This window comes from Gallinula chloropus, assembly GCF_964237585.1.
Source record: "Gallinula chloropus genome assembly, chromosome: 27".
Classification (NCBI taxonomy): domain Eukaryota; kingdom Metazoa; phylum Chordata; class Aves; order Gruiformes; family Rallidae; genus Gallinula; species Gallinula chloropus.
The window spans coordinates 6007804-6029134 of NC_140112.1; the positions used below are offsets into that span (position 1 = coordinate 6007804).

Genomic DNA, 21331 nt, shown 5'->3' on the forward strand with positions numbered 1-21331 from the left:
CAGTGGGTGCCAGCCCCCTGGGCTGGGAGGATGATGACCCCCCCATACCCCCCCTCGATATCCCAGGCTGCTGGTGGCACCAGGGACCGGGGCAGGACCTGGCGTCAAGGAAACCAAAGGGGAGACAGAGGCCGGCAAAATGACCAGCACCTCAGTTTCCTGCGGTGAAGAAGCTGCTTCAGAAGAGAGGAGCAGCTCTGCCGGCGGCTGGAGGAGACTGCAGCATCCCTCCAACCCCCCACCCCAGCCGGGGGCCCGGCTCTGTGGGGAAGTGGTGGCTGAGGGGGGGACACGCACACGTCTGCAGGGTGAGAGGTGGCGGCCCTGCCAGCGCCGAGCAGAGGGAGGAGAAAACCAGAAAGGAGAAGGGAGGGAGAAGAGGGTTTCCTTGGCTGCGGGGCGGCCCGGGGGTGCTGGGGGGGCTATTTGTAAGGCCGGAGGAAGCTGGAGACTTTGGAGCGGAGGAGCTTGATGAAGGAGCGGGGCAGCATCTCCTTGTGTTTCTCCGTGTACTTGAAGTAGTTCTGGGGGTGTGCCAGCACGTCGAAGAAAGCCTTGATGAGCTTCTTGTCCTGCGGAGAAGCCAAACCAGGGGTGTGTGTGGGGGTGTCACCATCCCACCCTGTGTCTCCCCACAGTGGCTCCAGGGAAGGCGTGGGGGCACTCCCCAAGGGAAGGATGCTCCTGCATTCAGCATCTTCCCCCCCCCCGCCCCCAAGGCAGTGAGGACCCAGGGTGGGGACACACTCACCTTGAGGATCTCCTGGTGGTTTTCGGAGGCGTAGAGCCTGCCGTCCCGCACGATGTCCTCCACCAGCTGCTCGTAGTCCTCTGCAACACCCAGCCACAGAGACCCAGTCAGGAGCACGGCCCCTTGTCCCCAAACCTCTGCTCCCCATCCCTGAGCTCGCCCCACACCAAACAGATGGGAGGTGTTTGAGGGTGGGGGGGGGGGGTGAGCTGGGTACCACGCTGGGCTGGCAGCTCCCTCAGCACCCCAGACTCACCATCGTAGGTGACGTAGGGGATCTGGAAGCCCCGGGCGCTGTTGGCTTCGCTGGTTTTGAAGTTGATCCAGAGCTTCCGCGAGCGGGCGGTGAAGGCGATGGGCCGCTCGTAGGTCTGGCACGTCTCGTAGGTGGTGATGGAGGACGGGGAGGCTGCAGGGGAGCGGCGGGGTGATGCTGGGTGCTCATCAGCAGAGCTACCCCCCTGTGCTTCAATGTCAGGGTGAGGGGGGGCACCAGGGACAGGGCTCGAAGGCATGTGGTGACCCCCTGCACCCCCTTGTTATCCCTCCCTTGCTCCAGAAAGCTCCCAACAGGGCTTTGTACCCCCAAACAGGAGCCAACGCTCAGCCCCTGCACATCCCCTGATCCAGCAAGACAGCGGGGCAAGCAGGGCGATTCCTGATCCCCCTCCCCATCCCCAAAAATCCCCCTCCCCCCTGCGGGTGTGGCTTCCTCCCTTGGCAGCAGACCCCAGCCTTCTCCTGCCCCGGCTCCTCCGGCACGCTCGGTTACCTACAGTTTTTCCGCATGACCAAGACGTCTCCGCACTCATCCTCGGAAGGGAGGAAGATCTCTGGCACCACGATGAGGATCTTGCGCTTGGGTGGGGGGTTGATGTTCCACGTGCACTCCACGTTGGCAGGGTAATTCCCCGGGTAGTTGGGGGACTCGATGTACCCTGTGTATTCGCCCAGCTCCCCCCCACACTGCCGGTCTGCAAGGCACGGAGAGTCGGTTCAACTGGGAACGAGTGGCACAGGCACTGGGCCAGGGTTGGCTTACTGGGCAAGGGGTGGCAGTGGGGGTAAATTCTCCCTCAGCACTGCTCCATGCATACCCCCATCCCTCCTCACCCGCGTAACGCACCCAAAACTCTCTTTTAAGGGATATTTTAATGCCAATTCATGCCACATGTCCCCACCCCACCCTCCCTTGCACCCCAGCTCACTTACTTTTACACTGGGACACGGAGGTGGAGCCGTCAAAGTCGGTGGTGGTGTTGCCAGGACAGGAGATGCAGTAGTTCTGCCGGAAATCGGGCTGGTAGGTGCCCACGGCGCAGCGGATGCAGCGGTGGACGCTCGTGTTGTAGTAATGCCCGGGGGAACACTGGACTGGGGAGGTGGGGGGAGTCAGGAGAGCAAGGGAGGGGTGTGTGGGGGGCAGGGACAGCCACTGGCAGGGCTCTGCTGAGCGCCCTGTCCCCCTCACCCCGGCTCCGTGTCTCTCTGACCTACCTTTGGTGTCGCAGTCCTGGAAGGAGAGGGCTCCGTCGTGGCGGGTGGTCAGCCCCCCGCCGCAGGGGAAGCAGAGCGCCCGCCCCACCTCGGGCTGGTAGGACCCGCGGGGACACGGCTGGCAGGGCTTGAAGCCATCCGCTGAGTGCTGCCCGGGGGGACACTGACCTGTGGGCACAGGGAGTGCTCGGTCCCAGCACCCCACACACCCCATGCCTGCCTCTGCTCCCCCTCCCTTGGCAGCACTGGGAATTCCAGCCCAAGTCCTGCCATTCCCGGGGTGCCCTCCAAACAATGAGCACCCCAAACAGGAACCTCTGTGGGTGCTGGGGATGCTCAGGGCCCTCCCCTCTTATGCACAGGGTGGGCTGACAACCGATGGTTGAAGCTGCAGCCCCAAGCATGGCGCATGGGCATCCCCCTGGGTGTCCCTCCCAGCCCCCCCCCACCCCTCTGTGTCCCCCTTACCCGTACAGCCGGTGATGTTGGTGGCTCCCACCGGTCCGAAAGCATCACCACGGGGACACAGGTCACAGGACAGCTGCCCCTCCTTCTCCTGGTAGGTGCCGGGGGGGCAGGGGACGCACTGCTCGCTCTGGCCGTGGTAATAGGTTCCCTGCGAGCAGCTAACTGAGAGCCAGGGGGGATGTCAGCGACGGGGCAAGGGGGGGCTGTCGCCATGGGAGAAGACCCGGCTGGTCTCCCCAAACCCAGGCACCCCACGATGCTCCTTACCACACTTGCCGCCCAGGCGCTGCTGGCCGGGCCCGCAGCTCTCCTGCCGCTCGGGCGCCGCGCTCAGCTTCCTCGCCACCTCGTACTCCATCCCCGCGAAGCGCAGCAGGAACCGCTCCTGGTTGATGGATTTCTTCAGGGCTTTGATGGCCGACTTGAGCTTCTTCTCCACTCTCTGCCGCAGGCAGTGCAGGTTACAGCTGGCTGGGGGTGGGGTGGGGGGGAACGGGGGGGCAGTGAGAAGGGGGGGATGGATGGAGAGGGAAACCCGGCAGGATTAAAACCACCTCCCAGCTGCTCGGTGGCAAGTGCTCCCCAGCACATCCCAACGTAGTGTGGGATGGAGGCTGGTTCAGCTGTCCTCGCTGTGTGGGGATGGATTGTCCCCATGGTCACATCACCATCCCTCTGGTCCCACCACCGTGCCCCACAGCCCCACCACCCCCCCCTGCATCCACGACAGGCTGAGCCAGCGCCCTACCCACCCGTGATCTCCTCCGGCTTGATCTCCGCCTCGAACTCCAGCGTGATGCGAGTCACCTCCTTGCCAGAGGAGTTCCGAGCCCGGCGGCCTTTCCCCTTCTTGGACGAGTCGCACTTGAGGTTGACGAAAGCGACCTGGCAGTCGGAGCAGGGCGCCGAACCGCCTGCGCACGGCGGGACAAGTCAGACCCCGTCCCTGCCGGGGGACCGGCGTCCCCGCCTCCCCCCTGCCGTCGTGCCTCACCTGGCATCCCGGCCTTCCCGGCCTCATCCTGCTTCCCCTTGGCCCGTGGGTGCAGGTGGCACTTGGCATCCTTGATCTTGAAGGAGGCCTTCTGCTTGACTGGCGCAGCGACAGTCTCTAAAAGGACAGGTGGGTGCTCAGCGCGCCCGGTGTTGGGCGGCGTGGCGGGAGGGCGCGGGGATGGGCACCCCTTACCCAGGCACTGCTGGCTGCTGTTGGTGGGTCTCTGCTGGCCGCCTTGCCGCAGGACCGGGGTCCCACAGCTCACAGTGTAGCTGCTGTCAGACTCTGCAGGGAGGAGGAAGAGGAAGAACAGGAGCTGGGGGATGCTGGAGAAGTTGCCTGCTCCCTGCAATGCACTGCTGGGATGATGCAGGGAGGTGTGTGTGGGAGGGGATGATGCTCAGCACCCCACTCCAGGGATCTGGCACTGGGGACCCATCCTGTGGATCTACACCCAGCAATGAGGGGTGAGTTGATTTAGGGGAATCGGCTTATTCAAAGGGCAGGTTTCAAAGGGGGTTGGAGCTCTGGGACCCTTGGGGTCCCTCCCAGCCCAGACCAGGCTGGGATTCTATGAGCCCCCACCCCAAGCAAAAACCTCCCCCTGGCCCCATTGTGGGTGCTCTGCTGTGGCCGTGCTCCTCTCCCACCCCAAATCCAGGCCATGCAGGGGAACAGGGACCTCCCCAACAGTGGCAGCAGCACTGGTACCTGGCAGGAAGCGGGCCTTGGAGGCACAGGTGAGGGCACAGCTGTCCTTCTTGCCCGTCTTGTTGCAGGTGAGGGTGGCCCGTGGTGGCACCGAACCCGGCAGGCACTTCACCAGCTCTGAGGGACACGCGCCGGCTGATGGCGACAAGTGGGGACGCCCGTGGCTGCCGCAGTCCGGGGACCTGCGAGGGACCCCCCTGCACCCTCCCAGGTCACGGGGGAAATCACCGGGGAGGAGAGGGTGCCAGATGGTGGCACGGGGACCCTGGAGCAGCATCCCACCCCTACCCACTCCAGTTCCTCCTTGGAGATGGGAGATGTGACTCCTGGGATTTCAGGTTTTTTTTGGGTACAGCCTGTCCCCAGCAAAGGAGAGGTGGTGGGGTACCCAGGCACGGCCAGGGCTGTGAAACCAGCTCCTTCAGGGGGGGGGCATGTCCTGGTGCTGGAGCCCACAGCCAGCCCCATGAAAGGCTGAAAACACAACAAGATGCCCAAGGGCAGAGGGAACAGGGCAACACCTCATGGCATTTCCCACCCAGACCCACACGGGATGGACACAGGACCCCAGCATAAAGCCACCCACCCAGGAGCACCCTTGCACTGGGACACCCCAAAACCACTGTGGTCCCCCCAGCCCTGCCCTTAATCCCAACAGCCCCAGTGACAGCGGGGCCGTGGGGCAGCGGGATCACCCCCAGCTGCAGTGTGCCCACCCCCATGTACCTATACAGTCCTTTTTGTTCCAGTGCAGCTTGCACCCCGCAGGACAGGTACACTGGTAGCTGCCAGGGGTGTTGATGCAGCCGAATTTGCAGCCGCCCCGGTTGATGCTGCATTCATCGATGTCTGTGGGGAGGAAAGGAGAGGCAGGGGGTGAAGCGAGGCAGGAATTACCCCCCTTCCAGCCCTGATGTGCTGTGATTTTGGATGGGTGACTTGCAGGACCCCCCCGTGCCCAGCTGGCGATGGGGGATGCACACTGCAGGGCGCTTCTTCCAGCCATGCCAGACCCAGGGGCACGAGGGAACCCCCCGACTCCGGTGTCCCCAAGGGCCGGGCGGTGACGGGTGCAGCCCACCCAGGCTGAGCCCAGCCCCGGCCCCGAGGCAGGCTGGGGAGCCGTGGGGGGCAGAAGACAAGAGATGACATGGAAGCATTTAGCAGCCAAATTCAAAAGGCAGCTGCTCGGCAGCCCCAGCCCAGGACCGAAGCCGATCCTCCGGGTCTGGCACGACGCGGGGGCAGAGGCAGGGATGGAGCTGCACCCCAGACACCCCTCCCTGCCCAGCACCCCCTTCCTGGGAAGCACCGTGTTGAGCGGGGGTTACAGAGAGCATCCTGGGGCCTGTGCCAGCCGCGTCTTTCGGGAGCAGGAGGAGGGCTGCTCACCCTCACGGGCTGGGCAGTGCTGGAGCACCCGGCCTCGTGCCGCCGTCTCCCCAGGGCCGACAGCCCCGCTGCCGCGACACGCTCTGGCAGCCTCCCCCAAAGCATGTTTCATCTGCCTCCCCACTTCCCGGGGTGCTGCACGCCCCCGCCCTTGGGAGCGATCTTGTGAAACTTAAATCAACCCCTTTTGATGTTCCCCTTCCCACCCCATCCCAGCTCCCTGCCAACAACGCCGGGGATTTCTCCCTCTCTCCCCCTGCAGACAAGTCGCAAATTGTTCCTGTCGCTCTGTTTGAAGTTGCAGACACCGGCAGCCGGCTGGGAGACCCTCCCTGCCTGGCCTCAGCTCGGGCTACGCAAGGAACCAGCCCTCCCCTCGAGCCCTTGGGGTGAGCGGTATCCCCAGGGGTCCCGTAGCGACTGTGCCAGGGGGGCTGCCCCATCCCTGTGCCTCCCCAGGACCTGAACCGGGGGTAGGTTCCTCCTGCCAGCACCCAGCCAGCCCTACCTCCGCAGTGGGTGAGCCCGTACAGCGTGTAGCCCTTGTTGCAGAGGCACTGGAAGCTGCCAGGGGTGTTGATGCAGAGGTGGTCGCAGGTCCGGTCAAAGGAGCACTCGTCGATGTCTGGGGCAGAGGGAAGGGGGCAGGTGAGGGCTGGTGAGGTGCAGGGGCAGCGCTGGCTAGAAAGGCTGGTCCTGACCCACACCAGCAAGCTGGGGGCTGCACTGGGATCCTCCAGGATCTAGCACTGGGATACTCCATGACCCTGTCCCAGGATGCTCGAGGAGCCAGCACTGGGATCCTGTTGCTCCCACCCTTCCAGCCTCTGAGTTCTCTCCTTTCCTGGTCCAGCTGCTCCTACGTGGGGAGCAGCAGCATACCCCCTCCCACCCCCAAAAGAGCTTCTGCAGCCCCTCTGCCCCACACACAGGCCAAAGGGGGCCAGCACCGTGCCCTTGGCACTGGGTGGCTGCGAGAGCCCTCGGCTGCTGCCCGACAGGACTCTGCCCCGTGCCAGTAAAGGATGCTGCGTGGGCAGGTCCTGCCCTGGGGCCGGTGCCAGCGACATCTGCTCGGCCCCATGGGGCACTTGCTGAGGGAGGGAGGCCCTGGCTGGGCGCGTGAGCCAATCTGTTGGGTCGGAGAGTCATTTCACTGGCTTCATTAAGTTAATTGCTGCGCTCCCATCAAGCTCCCAAGAGCGGGAAACCTGGATGGAGATGAAAGTGGTCGCAGCCCCGGTACGTGCCAGCCCCCTCCTCCCCTGGCTTGGGCTCACACCCCCCCCACTCATGGGGTGGGGAGCAGAGGGAGACCCACTGGGTCATTTAAACCAGCTGGGGCTGTGCAGGAGGATGTCAGGAGAGAGCAAAGAGCGGAACGAAGCGGCGCAGAGCAGGCAGATCCCTCTGGAATGAGCCTGGCTGGAATGAGCCTGGCTGCATCTTGCCCTCCTGCCGATGGACAGGGGAAAGAGGAATCCCTGCCCAAAAGCCACTGAAATCCTGGCTCTGCCTTCAGGGCTTGTGAAAACAGCACATCCCTGAGCAGGGTGTGATCCAGCCCGTGCCGCGGGGCGGCTGGCGAGAGGCAAGGTGGGACACGTTCCGCTCCGCTTCCCGCTCCCCATCCCGGGAAAACCTCGGCCTCTCAAGAGGGGAAGCAGCTGGTGTGTCAGTGCCCGTGTTTTAGCAGGAGCTGCGGTCATTCTGCTGCTGGATCACTTCATGGGATAAACCAGAGCAGCCTGGGAGAAGCCCAGAGGTGCCAGGGTGGGTGCTGAGCTTGGGATGCTGCTGGGGTCCCCAATCCCCCTGGCACGGGTGCTCCAGTGAGGAGCCAGCGGTCCCGGGCTTGGGGCATCTCACTGCCTGGGCTGCTGGGGGTGGGATGTTCCCTGCTCCTGGGCAGCGCTGTGTCCCAGCTCGTGGGGCTGCAGGGAACGTTGTGACCATCGTCCCAGCTGTGAGCAAGGCCGGAGGATTTCTCCTGGCATCTGCCTAATCGCTGGCTTGAGCTCTGCTGTGAGAGGAGCCCAGAAATCCCCAGCTCCAGAGTGGGGGCTTGGACCACAGCCCAGCTGCGCAGAGCAAAGGGCTAAGCCCCAGACAGACCCCAAATCCCCCACTAATCCCCCAAAAGATGGACGTGGTTCAGAGGAAAGCGAAGAGGTATGAGTAATAGGGCTGGTGCTCGCCAGCAGCTGCTGCGGGAGGGCTGGGACGCAGATCAGGAGGGCAGGGAGAGGGGATGTGCCGGGATGGGGGGGGGGGCTGAGGTCCCACTGCCCCTTACCTTGGCAGTTCCTCTCGTTGATGAGCAGCTTGTAGCCCTTCCTGCAGCTGCACTCGAAGCTGCCCACTGTGTTCCTGCAGATGTGGTCGCAGCCGCCGTTGTTGAGCCGGCACTCGTCGATGTCTGGAGGGGACAGGGGACACGGGTCACGCTCTGGCCAGGAGAAGGTGTCCTCCCCTCTGGACCCCATCCCTACCAGGAGCAGGTAAATGGAAGAACCTCTTTGGGCTCTGATGGTCAACAGGGGAACGTGGCCACTGGTTTCCTCTGGGTGCATCTGGGGAGCCCGGTGACACTGGGGGCACTGGGACGGCCAGGGCTCCTGGGCACACAGCTCCCATTGCCAAACATCTAACTTCCACAGGTCTCAGCATCCCCAGGAGCACAGCCAGGAGCCAGGGGCTCTGAAAGAGCCTCACAGACAGGGGTAGGGGGTGAGGCAAGTGCCAGACTGGGAGCCACAAAGCCCCAGGTTTGGGCTGGGGGGCTAATTTTGGGGCACCAGGAGCCACAAATTTGGGGGGTTGGGGGATTTTTTTAATTTAAATTTTTTTTTTTGTTTTTTTTTTTTTTAAATCTTTTCTCCACTAATAACAAAATTTACTGCTAGGAAATGCCCTGTAAAATGGAAGGAGACTGGGAAGGGACAGCTGCCTTCCCCATCCCTCCACCCCCCAGTGCTGGGGCAGCAGCTCTGCCTCTCTGGGGCTGGGACTTTCTTTTTATGACTGGGAGGGAGCGAGCTGTAAATTGGCCCCCCAGCCACAATAAAACCCCCAGACACGGGGATGTGGCTCCAGGTTATTGCACGTGCCTGGAAACTGCAGGATGGGGGGATGCTCTGGTGAAATAACAGGGGGCAGGGGGTTAGGCAGGCAGCTGGCAGCGGGACGGGCTTTCCTTTCAACTGGGGTCAAGTTCCTGGAGCTGCTGGAAGACACAAGGCAGGCGCCAGCCAGCTCTGGGGGGGTCACCGTGTTCCCTTGCTCGGGGAGGGGGACAGCTTTGGGGTGGCCAGGGTGAGCAGTGGGGCCTGTTCACCCTTGCTGAGGCAGGAGGGTGGGGATGGGGAGGGGGTGTCCTGAGGCATCCCCCCATCTGCAGGATGCAGCGCTGGGCCGTGGGCAGTGGGTGGAGCACAGAGGGACTCGAGCATCCCCAGGTCCCAGAGTGGGTGCAGGTACCCCACACGCCCAGCCCCAACCCACGGCAGCCACCACAGGGGAAACTGAGGCAGAGGGGTGGAGACAGGCCCGTCCACCCCCTCAAGTGCCATGCCTCCAGTTTGATTCGACCCCTTTCCCCCTTCCCATCGGCTCCCTGGGGGAGCAGGGCCGACCTTCAGCGAGGTGACTGAGGACCTGCACCATCCCACCCCATCCCACCCCATCCCTCGGGTGGGAACGCTGTGGGCAGCGCTGAGCCTGGCTAAGCCCGAGCTTTTCTAAGGGCACTGGGGACACGAGGGGGGGTCTGAGGGGCCCAAGGGTGAGCAGGGGACACCCCAGCACCCACCTACCTTTGCACGTCTTCCTGTCTGGCTGGAGCATGAAGCCCATGGGGCAGCTGCAGTGGACGCCGGTCGCCGCGTCGTGGCACTTGCTGTCGCAGCCCCCGTTGTTCACAGCACACGTCTCTGCACAGAGAGGGGAGAGAGCGCCCAGGTGAGGGACCAGGGCCTAAAAAGCTGGGGGGGAGGGCAGGTGACAGCACCCAAGTGTCCCCACACAACAGCATGGGGGAGGCAGGGGGTGCAACCCACCCCCCCCGCCCTCACAGAGCCCACCCTTGGCTTTCCACACTGCTATCCCAAGGTCACAGAGCCCCCAAATTAATAAACACCCCAGAAACACAGCACAGCATCTTAGAGGGGAGGAAAAGGGGAGGTAACTCATTAACACTTGGTGACCCCTCAGCATCTTCCACCTCTCTGGATGACCCAATGCTCATCGCCTTTCCCACCACACACCCAGGTGCTGCCATTCCCAGGGATCTCCGAGGTGAAATAAGGGCACATGGGATTCACCCCAGGCTGTGGGCACCACAGGGGCAGGAAAAACATCCAAACCCCCTCCTGCCTCCCAACAACCTGCTCTAATGTGCTGGGTATCTGCATTTGGGGCGGAGAGGGGCGTGGGGGCAGGCCCAGCCCCTCGTTAGATGCTTGGTTAATTGCAGGCAGGGGTGCTGGCTATCCCAGGGAGGACTGGGATGGGGATACAGGCAGAGATGTGTGGGCACAGCCACTGCCTGTTGCAAAACAGCCGCCGTTTGGGGTGCTGGGAAGAGTGGAGGTGGTACCACAGGGGCTCTTTGCTCCCGAAACACATCAGCTTTCCAGCTCTCAGAGGGAGAAGTGGCTCTGTGGGGCTCACCCCCCACGCTGGCATCGGGGCCACGCGTCCCCCAGAAACAGGGTCTGCTGGAGCCCAGCTTTGGCAGGTCCAACAAGGAGAAACCCATCCCTGTGTCACAAAGTCACGGCCCTGGGTGTGCAAAACACACCCAGAGCTGGTTCTCTCCAGGGGTGCCCGGGCTCCATCTCCCCAGGGATGCAGGTGCACAGCCCCAGCCCCCCAGCAGGATGACGGGGGTGGGTTGAGGGGGGTCCTGTTCCCCTCGCTGCCACCACCATCACCAAGCAGCACAAGCACAGCTGACCCCACGCTGCTGCTCCCTTGCCGGGCACGCTGTCCAGTCCAGTGTCCCAGGCTAATTTGGGAGCCACTTCGTATAATTAGAACACACACACACACACACACACACACACACACACACACACACACACACACACACACAGGCAGCATCAGTGGAAAAAAATCCAATTAAAGGCAAAAAAAAGAGAGAAAAAAGAGAGCTAATTGTTTCAGCATTATCAAAGTCAGCTGTGGCGGGTAGGACTGGAAGGGACACTAATTTAAATGAGGCATTTTCAGCTTGACAGCTTCCCTGGGAGATCAATCCTCAATTTCAGTCCTAACCACCAGAACAATGGTTTGAAGTGCATTAAGTTGTTCACAAAGGATAATAAAAGATTCCTTTCAGAAGGCTCGTCGCTCGGATAAATGAGGCATTTGGGGGCTTCAAGGAACCCAGAGATGAAAATGCCTTGAAGAAATTCCTTGGAAAGAGCAAATCCCAGGTTCTCCCACATGGGGTAGGAATGACTGAGCCGTCCAACCATTTGCTGCGGGGATGGTGGCTCTGTGCTCATCCCGACGCTGCTATTTTTATGATGTCCCATAATAAGAGAACAAAAGGGCCCGTTTTATGAAATTAATAAGCAGGACAATTACAAAACCGAGCGGCAAGGGAGAGATTCCTGCAGATGCTGTTGCTCCAGCCAGGTCCCTGCACCCTTTGCAGCCCGGTGGCCTCAGGACCGTCCTTGCCCTGAGGTGACCGTGCTGCAAACACACAGGAGGAAGAGCACAGTGTGGGTGACACCACACCAAAGGGAAGGGAAACTTTCTGGAAGCAGCTTTTGTCCCAGCAGCTGGATGCAGAAGCAGCTCAGGGAGGATTCATTTAACGGGGGATGAGATGATGGGCATCGCTTTCGGTGGGACTGGGGAGGAGCGGCTGTACTGGGGAGGATGGGGCTGTCTGGGGAGCGTGGTGACCTGGGGGTGCTTCACCATGCTCGTAGCTTCACCCAGCGCTGCAACACCCATTCCCCCCCCAGCCCCTTTGCCCCTTCAGCAGTTTGGGCTGCGATGTGAAGCGAGCTCTCCCTGCCATCATCCCTCGCAAGAGGATGCAGCCAGGGGCTGGGGGCTGAGCCAGCACAGCCAGAGCATCACCACAAACCCCTCTGCAGAGCGGGGACCTTCTCCTAAAGCTTGCAACCCCCCCCCGTGCAAACAAGGCTGGGGGGTCGGGGGGCTGCTACCGGGGTACCTGCGAGGCGGCGGCGGTCCGGCAGCACAGGGCTGGGTGCTGGGGGCTGCCCAGGAGCCCGGCCCCGGGGACAGCAGCATTGTCGGGGCTGCCGGGGCTGCTCCCAGCCCGGCGCGGGCTGGCGTGACTCACCCAACCGCACGGGGCCTCGGCCCTCGCCAAGCGCTCAGGGAGGGAGAAGACAAAGCAGCTTGTGCACACACAGCGGCACAGACACACACACACACACAGGCTCCTTCCCACCCTCCTCCACCCCAGCCCTGCTCCTCCAGTGCCACAGAAACCCTCCCACCCTCCTCAGACTCCACCGCACCGGGACCCCCGTGCCCGTAGCCCATGGCACCCTGCCCACCCCAGCTCTGGCATCACCTGCCCCTGCTGCCAGCCCAGGGAGATGACTGTGGGTTGGCTGGAGCATGGTGACTGCACGGAGCTGGGGGTCCCCCCTTCTGCCACCCTTGGGGGAAAGGCTCTGCAGGCTGCCCCCCCACCCCCAAAATAAAGCCACAGTGGGTGCTTCCTGCCATCGCTGCCCCACAGCTCCTCCTGGGTGGGCCAGGAGTTCACATGCACACAGCAGGTCCATGAACAAGCTGCCCTGCTGCAGGCAAGTCTCTGCCTCAGCTTCCTTGTTGGTGGAGCAGAGGCATTGCCTTACCTGTGCAAAGGGCTGAGAGACCCCCAGGGGCCACAAAGAAATCCTTGGGGAAGCAGCCGAGGTCGTTCAGCCCAACAAAAGGTCATCAGAGCCCTGCAGTGTGCTGTGGGGTGCCTTGGGGCACGGCCAGGACAAACCCCAAGACCCCCCCAAACATCCCCGCAGAGGAGGGGTGAGCCTGTGGGCTCTGGGAAGGGGAAACGTGGGGAGCAACCAGTGCAGGACCAGGCACGAGCATCCCCCTCCCCGTCACTCAGTCACCAGTGGATGGCTTCCAGCTCCTTGCAGGGGCTTTCTTGGCAGTGTGGGGATGGGGGAACCATCGCCACCAGCTCTGAGAAGCAGATTGTCCCCCCCTGCACCAGGCTGGATGCACCAAAAGCCACGCGAGAGCCCCTGCCTCATGCAAGCACAGCCCGGGGAGGGTCTCTCTGTCCCCACAAGCAGAGGGCTTGTTCTGGGGGGGTTAAAAGCAGCTGTGGTTAGTGGGACATGCGGTTAGCGTTGCCAGCTCAGCCCCCCGGGCCCGGTTAGGATCTCGAGATGAGAGATGAGCGTCTGTGGTTAGACCCCTTGGTAGAGATAGAGAACAAAAATATTTACCATTAGAAAACGTCTCAAGGATAACGTGTTGCTGGAAGTGTCTCTCCCCTGTTTAACATTATAAAAAAGTGATTTAGAAACAGTGTCCAGCAAGGAGCTCGGTTGGTGTCACACGTCAAAGGGTTCGACTCTGCTGCCTTTCTTTCCAGCCTGGTGCAAACTGTCCCTTTGGGCTGCTTCTCCCTCCCTGCATCCCAAAGAGAGCCAAACCCCAAGGTCTGGGGCCGGTGCTAGCGACTCCTCCATCACTTTACCCACAGCATCCCCTGTCCTGAAGGCTCTCCAAACCCCACCCCAGTTTCACGCTGCCCAGAGCCCCATGTGAGAGGGAGGAAGCGCGTTACGAGGGGTGTTAGTGCAGCTCGTTAGTTTGGGGAGCCAGGTCCTGGCCAGAGGGAAGCAGCACATGCCAGGGGGGGTTGCAGTCCCCGAAGAGGGACACTGTACGGACACTGTGTGGCCATGAGCTTCAGGAAGGCGACTGCATCGCACCAGTGGCACTTGCATCCCTTCCATTTCACAGCCAAGCTACTGGTCAGCCCAAACTCTAGGTGGGCTCATGCCTGGTGAGCACATGTGAGAGCTAGTGGGGGTCACAGGTGGCTGAGGAGGAGACAAAAGCAGCCTGGGCAAAGCCAGAGCCCCTACAACCAGTGCCAGCACGCCCAGGGATCGGTTTTGGGGATTGCCTCAAGCAATAAACTTGAGCTTTGCCCTGGAAAGGAGACTGCCTGGCACCACAGAGGGGGTCTAGGGATGTCTCTCCTGCATCCCAGTCGCTCTGGGGAGGGGGACGAGGCACCCCAGCACTGCCTTCTGCTCCCATATGGGGACAGAGCCCTGTGGCAGTGCTGGACTGAAGCCAGCAAGCCCCTGGGTGAGCGCAGGGCTGGGATGCTCGGGGCACGTGGAGCCCACTGCCCGTGGCACTGAGTGGAGACAACAGCATCCCCGCCTGATGGGAAACCAGCCTGAGTCTGTGGGGATCAGGGAGAAGGGGAAAGGCAGCCCCTGGTGCAGACTGGGCTGTCCCAGGGAGGGGTCAGGCTGAGGGCAGCCAGGATGGGGGTTGCTGAGGCTCTGCAGGGAGACTGATACGAGTGGGGGGACACTTGCCATGCCCACAGCCACCCACCTCATGTCCCCATCCCAGTCCCCCAGTCCCTTTGCTGCTGGGGTGCCCAGCGCTGATCCAGCATCAGGGTCCAGCACAGCCCCCCATTCCTGGCTTCACAAAGTGGGGAGCATCACCGGTGCCACCGCAAACCGCCCGGGCACAGGTCAGGAAATCAGCCATAACCCAGGAGCTGGGTTCAGCTTCCCCCTCCTCCTGATCACATTTCCTCCCCATCCACCACCTCCCGCTCCCACGGCGCTCGCTGCAAGAGGGGGAACGGCGACAGCCCCCCCACCCCCCAAAATTCCATCAGGAACAAGCTGCAAATGGCTTCCAAATCTTTCCAGAAAGCCAAAATCCACAGTAACCTCAACAGCCCAGTTTGCATCTCCCCACGAGCGCCGCACTGGAGGCTGCTGGAGTGTCATTTCATGTGCTGCTTATTTTTGTTTCTTTAAAAAAAAAATGAGCAAAAAGACTGGGGTTTTTTGAGCATAAATATAAATATATAAGGTCATCAGCCTCCCCTCCTGGCTTCCCCCCCTCCCCCTCGAGCCTGCAGACTCGTTGGGAGCCATTAGGGCTGGCCCGGCCTCGCTCAAAGGCATGTTCTTCATTATCCCCCTTTTTAAAAGCAGCAATAAAAAGGGGAAAAATGAAAAACACCGGCCGTGGCCTAATGAAACTGTCACTCAGAGGGGCTGGATCGTGCTTCCTGCCTCGTGGTGTGATCTGAAGGGAACCTGGACCAGGGGCCTGTCCCGGCAGCCCATCAAAAGCACCGCGTACAATTTCAAAGCTCATGGCCCGGGGAGTGAGTTTGCGTTTCCCCTGGCTGGAAACTTTATTCCCCTTGAAATGATGAAATATTTCAGAGGAAATGGGGAAGGGGCGGCGGAGGGAGCACTGGGGAAGGGGGTGGGGAGCTGTTTGCTGAGCCCCCTGCTGTAAAACAAGAAAGGGTGGTTATAAATATCCGAGCAGGTACCTCGGCTGTAAATCTGCTGGCTGGACATCCCTGCGGGGCGGCTGCTGGCTCCCAGAGACCGGAGCACAATCCCACAGTGTTCCCTCAGTGGGGCTGGGGGGGGCTGGGAATCCCTTGGTGGGGGGTGTAGGAGCCAGGTGGGTGATTTCCAGAGGGATGCAAAAGGTGGTGGTGGGTTTTGGGCTCCTCAAATCCTGTCTCAAGCATCCCCCAAAACACGAAGGTGCTTCGGAGACAGGGATGTTCTCCCACCCCCTGCACCCAGGGGGTCAGGAGCATCACCAGCCCTGAGCCCCTGCACCAACACAGACACCCCTCAGGGAACCTCAGTCCAGGAAGATCTCACCAGCTGACATCACCCAGGGTCCCAAAACCATCGTCACAAGAGCGTTCCCCACCCCCCCACAGGAGGGTCCTCGCTGGGTGGGACGGGCTGCAGCAGCCACGGGAGCACAGAGGAGGAGACAGCAGGGACCACGGGCACGTGAGGAACTGGAATCAATCCTGGAAATGTGCTGGGTGACACCAGTGACATGGGCTGACAGGTGAGGGGGAGACACTGGGGGCTCAGCCCTGAGCATCCTTGCGCTGTCGGGGGTTTTGGGGGCTCCCCCACTGCTTGCCCCAAGGACAGAGCCGTCTTTGGAGAGCGCAGAGGCTTTTCTGTTGAGGCACAGCGGGGACACAAGGAGCCAAAACCTCTCTCTTGCTCTCAATCCCTTTTTCTTTTTCATTTTTGCAGCAAGAGCTCCAGTGTCTGGAGCAATTTGTGGCCTTAATCACTCCCTGAACATAACGATTCCCTAAATCAAATCAGCTGTTGGGCAGCAGAGCCCCACGAAGCCAGGAAAGCCTCTATCTCTGTCTGATGGTTCACAGTTTGAGAACACACAGAGGAAAAGGACAAGTTTTGGGGGGGTGCTGTCGGGTTGTCGGGGGGGTTGGGTTGTTTTTTTTGGGGGGTTGGGGTTTTTTTGTTGTTGTTTTACAAGACAATTGCTCCTGAGCTGAGGCAGAATGGATCGACACAGCCAAACCTTTCCCCCCTCCATGTCTCTCCCAGTGATGGGGACGGTTTCTAGCGTGGGGACAACCTCACCCCTCTCTCTGAAGCGGCGCAGACGCAGGCAAACACCCCTCCTGCACCCCAGCACAACCGATCTGTCCCCAAAACCCCCCTCGAGCATCCTCCCAGCCACTTCTACTCCCCACAGTCAAGCAGCGACGCATCCCTGAGCCTCACGGGTACCCACAGCATCCCTCACACATGCACCGAGTTTCTCTGATCTCAGCAAAAGGAAACAGCACATCCCCCCAAGCTTGGAAAACACCCCCCAAGAAAAACCCCCCAACCCCCTTCATCAGGCCAAGAGCAAATTGCCTGGGGAGGAAAACGAGTCACCCCATGTCCCAGTCGACATCCCCAGAGCCAGGCAAGGGTTTGCACCTACCTATGCACGTCACCCCATCAGAATGCAGCAGAAACTTGACGTGGCAGCCGCATTTGGGTCCCTGGTCGGTGTCGTCACAGGTGTGCTGGCACCCCCCGTTCCCGTAGTTGCAGGTCACTGCAGGAGGCAAAGCACCGGCTGTCACCGGGGGTCCCCAGCCCCCTCCTCCCCACCCGGCACCTCCAAGCAGTAGCATAACCCTGGCTTGGGAAAACCTCATCCACACCCCCAGAGTGAGCCTCCCTCCTGGGTAATTTCTAAACCCCTTTGACATTCCCTGGGGATCTTGGCAGACACAGACTCTTCGGTGGTTTCTCACATCTTCCCTTTGTGTATCTGCTACACGTCACCAGTGGAGCCCGGGCAGATGGGACTGGTGGGCTGGTTACCCCTGGATGTGGTGTTACAGGGGAAGGGGGGAACCTTCCCCAGCCCTGGAATGATTTGGGTGCTCTTAAGAGTCCCTCAGCCCTCCCTGGTGGGGGGTGCAAGGCGTACTGTTCATTCAGCTCCGAGGGCAAACAGGCTTGGAGGATTAAAACTTCATTTCATCAGCGATTTTGACACATTTGCTGCAGACAGCAAATGAGAACTGAGATCAAAATAATCACATAAAGGTGTAGGTAGCTGTTAGTAACCCTGGCAGTGCTGGTGAGGGGTGCTGGCAGGAGGTCAGAGGGGCTGAAAGCACCACGACCCCTGGGGAGAGGATTCCCGAGCTCCTCCCGTGCCCATCACACTCTCCCTGCTTGTTGTTCCTCTGGGAAGTGAAGCTGGTGGGACCTGGGCAGGGGATGCTGCACCTCTGGGATGCCCTTTATCTGCCATTTCAGTGCAAGGTCAGAGGGTGGGGACAGGGCAGAGGTGGATGCCAGGAGCATCATCCGAAAAGGACCCGTGCAGAGCCTGGCACGCTGGGGGGAAATGGAGCTGGAGAGCTTCAGGCTTGATAAACCAATTTCTACCTGGGGGGTCAGGGCTCAGTAGCAAGGCCAGGAGGGGTCTGTACCATGGGGACAGGTTTGGGGTCCCCAGAAGGCCGTTTCCCCCCCTGGAACACCCCTTACGTTTGCAGTCGCGCTGGTTCTTGGTGAGCTCGAAGCCGGGGCGGCACTCGCAGGCGATGCCCCCCTTGGGGGTCTCCCGGCAGATGTGGGCACAGCCGTGGTTCTTGTTCATGCAGTTCATTCCTTCTAAAGAGAGAAGGCAGCAAAGCAGAGCTCCCAGGGTGGATCGCTGGCGCCAGCCCGCTGCGGCTGGCGGAGGTCTGGGGTGGGATGGGGACGTGGGGGCAGCGAGGGGAATCCCTTCCAAGTGAGGACCTGGAGAGGGTTAGTGGGGGTGGGATAACCCTGTCCTGCGACCCCAGCGCAGCACCTCCTGGCACAGAGGAGCTTTGAACCTTTGAATCCCTCCCCTTGCCTTGGGCCAGACCCTGCACCCACGCCGGGGGAAGGTGGGGGGAGCTGCCCCCCCAGAATCTGCCACTGCTCCCCAGGACCTACTGCTGCCCCAAGCAGACACGGGAAGGGTTAAAAGCTGCAGGCTGGGTGTCCCTGGCTGCTCCCCATCACCTGCAGACACATCCCACCTGGCTCAGCTCCAGGATGGGCGATCATCTGTAATTGCAGTGGCAGGGGAACCCTCTGTAATTAGAGCTCCTGCCTCCAACCACACCAGCCCTCCCTTCCCTGGCCTCTGTGCAGGGAACCCCCAGCTTCAGGGGAGTCCTGCTTCATCCCCCCAGCACCCTCCAGCCTGGCCTGGGGCCAGGATGCTGCTGCTGGGAGCCCCCACGCTCCACCCAGCCCTGCCCGGGGCGGGCACACAGTGACCCAGGGACAGCCAAGCGTGCTCAGCCTCTCCTCCCAACAGCAGCTTTCCTCTCCTTCTCTTCTTCGTTCTTGGCAGCATCCCCACCACGTCCCTGGACCCACAAAGACTCCACGACCTCCAAGTCTGACCCAGCCCCAGTATCCCACAGCTCCCCAGGCTGATGCCACCTTTCAGACCAGCCAGGTCCTGGTGATCTGCAGAGATCCCCTGCCACATCCCAGCAGCGCTGTGCGCTCCGGTGCCTCCACGCCCTGGCTCCCCTCCAGGCCAGGATGGCCACAGGCTGTTTTCCTAAGCGTCCCCAGGCATCCACCCTGGCACAGCGTCCTCCTCCACGGCACAACACAGAGCACACAGTGATCCCCAAGTGCCACAGTCACTGCCTGGGGAAGGGATGCACCCCCTGCCCCCCTTTACTCCTTCCTCACCCTGCAACATCATCACCTCCTCCATGGGAGGACCCTGCTCCCCCCTTTTGCTTTCAGAGGCAACGTTGGGCTGAGCGTGATGGGGTTTGAATGCACCGATCCCCAGTGAGTCCCAACCTTACTCCTTACTGGGAGGGGCTGGGGGATGTGAGGGAGAGGGTCATGGTGCTGCAGGAGGAGGGTCCTGGGGTCTCATCCCTCAGGTCTGTGTACCCAGGAGTGTTTCACCCCCTCTGCATCATGGGGAGGGAGAGGAAAGCAGGAGGGAGAGTGAGGAGAGGGGAAAGAGGGGAAGGAGCAAAGCTCCTGCCAGGGTGGGAGCAGAGACACGGGCAGCTGGCAAGGGCCCCAGAAGGAAGGAAGCAGCCATAACACTGAGGTTTAGCTCTCTAATACTGGATGTTTCTTTTGCCTCAGCAGTGCCCAAGGAGCCAGGAGTGAAGTCAGAGCAGGCTTTAACAATTGTCCTCAGGTCTCTGCTTCTTCCAGCCTCACAGCCCAGGGATCAGGCACATTCCTCCCACCCTCATCCTCAACAGCCACTCGGGGACCACCCAGCACCTACAATATCACCCTCGGGGTGCAGGAGTGACACAAACATCCCTGAGCCAACAATGCTCCACAGCCATTCAGCTCCGAAACCAGCTCGAAACCCATCGCCTGCATCCCCTGTCCCCAGTGAGGGCCACCCACGGCATCACCGGGGGGAAGGAGCCGCCAGCTCATCCCTCCTGGCCACACAGGGGATGGGACGCAGGAGATGCCACCCCAGCTGCTGAGCTGTCCTGGGCTGGGCAAGATTCCTCCACCCCCAGAGCTGGAGGGACCAACGCAGTCGGGAAGGGGGAAGGAGGGAAACAAAACCACTCAGCTGCCTTTGCCGGAGATAAAAATCAGCAGAGACACTAAAATCTCTCATTTCCTCCAATTTTGGCTCAGAGATCACTCCAGACGGCAGCGATTTAGAGCTGATACCGAGCTGAAGGGCTCGGTGCTGTGCAAGACCTGGCAGGAGAAGATGAGCCTTGTGGGGTGGAGTGAGGATCTCTGGGCACCTTGGATTCAATGAACCAGTCTGGAGATGGGATTAACGTCCCCCCGTTGGGTATTATTGTGCTTGATTAAGGGCTCTGTGAGGGTTTCCTTATGGAAAGGGGTTTTAGCCCCGCAGCATCCTCTCCCAGTGTGCTCAGAATAAATTCACAACGCTGAGAAGGGTCAGGAACCAGCACCCAAAACTGGGCACGGCCCAGGGGTGATGGGGACCGGAGCAGCCCGATACACACAGGGGCTGGAGGTGGGGCTCCCTGGGGCCAGGAGATGCCCAGCACTAACCTTCGGGGCGCTGGATGCAGGTGTGCTGGTTGTCGCTGAGGAAGAAGCCCTCCCGGCAGAAGCACTCGTAGCTGCCCATCATGTTGACGCAGGTTTGCTGGCAGCCGCCGTTGCCCTCCGAGCACTCGTCCAGGTCTGCGAAGGGAAGGAGGCAGGGGATGAGCGTGGCACCCCAGGGAGGGGGAGCTGGGTGGGATGGATTTGCCACGGCTCTGCTTCACAGCCCTGATCCCCCAGCTAGAGAAAGGGGAGACGCTGCGGGGCTGCAGGGGATGGAGGCAAAGCACATCAAGGTGTGGGTCTCGGGGTTTCGGCTCCCTGGCTGAGGGGTGAACAGCTCTCCTTGTACAGATGGGAATGCCAAACCGCAGGGAAAGGGGTGTTTGTTCCTTGTCCCAGGCTCTGTCCCCTTTCCCCAATTCACCCAGGATGCTTGGCCATGACACCGCCCGCAGCTGCCCCCAGCTCCCAGCCCCTCGGAGCCCATCGCCGGCTGGGGATGCCTGCACTTCATTAGGGGGGGCTGGGAAACCTTAGCCTGGAGCAGGGATAATTACTAGTAAGGAGACTCAAATCCCCAGCACTCTGCTGCCCTGGTGCCTGTTTTGGTTTAACAAACCAAGGCTGGAGGGGGCTTGAAGTGCACATCTGTGGCAGCAGCGATGCCCTTGACACAGGCTGCTCCATTCCTGCTCCATCCCTTGGTTTAACGAAGAGCAACAGGCTGCTGCTCTCTCCAGAGGGATTTTGGGGACAACAGTCCAAGCTGAACCCATGGGTGCCCCGAGGTGTCAGAGCGACCGGGATGCCGGGTTGGGGCAGAGAGGTGACTCCCTGTTGTTGCCACCCCTGCCCCCTCTGCTCGCAGCCCCAGGGCCAGGCAACGGCATCAGGCTGGGGAGC

General features: G+C 61.3%; 1 protein-coding gene across 1 annotated transcript in view; it reads right to left on the reverse strand.

Moving 5' to 3' along the window:
- Window positions 1-422: 422 nt before the first annotated feature.
- Window positions 423-21331, reverse strand: part of SCUBE3 (signal peptide, CUB domain and EGF like domain containing 3) — a gene marked incomplete at both ends in the record, with an annotated part of 33279 nt that continues 12370 nt past the window's right edge. The window contains 20 exons of the mRNA XM_084275861.1: window positions 423-572; window positions 752-831; window positions 1008-1160; window positions 1528-1725; window positions 1964-2125; window positions 2249-2416; window positions 2717-2878; window positions 2984-3187; window positions 3469-3630; window positions 3711-3827; window positions 3906-3998; window positions 4425-4559; window positions 5151-5273; window positions 6325-6441; window positions 8113-8235; window positions 9632-9748; window positions 13274-13321; window positions 16830-16946; window positions 17897-18022; window positions 20429-20563. Coding sequence (XP_084131987.1) covers window positions 423-572; window positions 752-831; window positions 1008-1160; window positions 1528-1725; window positions 1964-2125; window positions 2249-2416; window positions 2717-2878; window positions 2984-3187; window positions 3469-3630; window positions 3711-3827; window positions 3906-3998; window positions 4425-4559; window positions 5151-5273; window positions 6325-6441; window positions 8113-8235; window positions 9632-9748; window positions 13274-13321; window positions 16830-16946; window positions 17897-18022; window positions 20429-20563 — 2690 coding nt within the window. The remainder of the gene's footprint in view (window positions 573-751; window positions 832-1007; window positions 1161-1527; window positions 1726-1963; window positions 2126-2248; window positions 2417-2716; window positions 2879-2983; window positions 3188-3468; window positions 3631-3710; window positions 3828-3905; window positions 3999-4424; window positions 4560-5150; window positions 5274-6324; window positions 6442-8112; window positions 8236-9631; window positions 9749-13273; window positions 13322-16829; window positions 16947-17896; window positions 18023-20428; window positions 20564-21331) is intronic.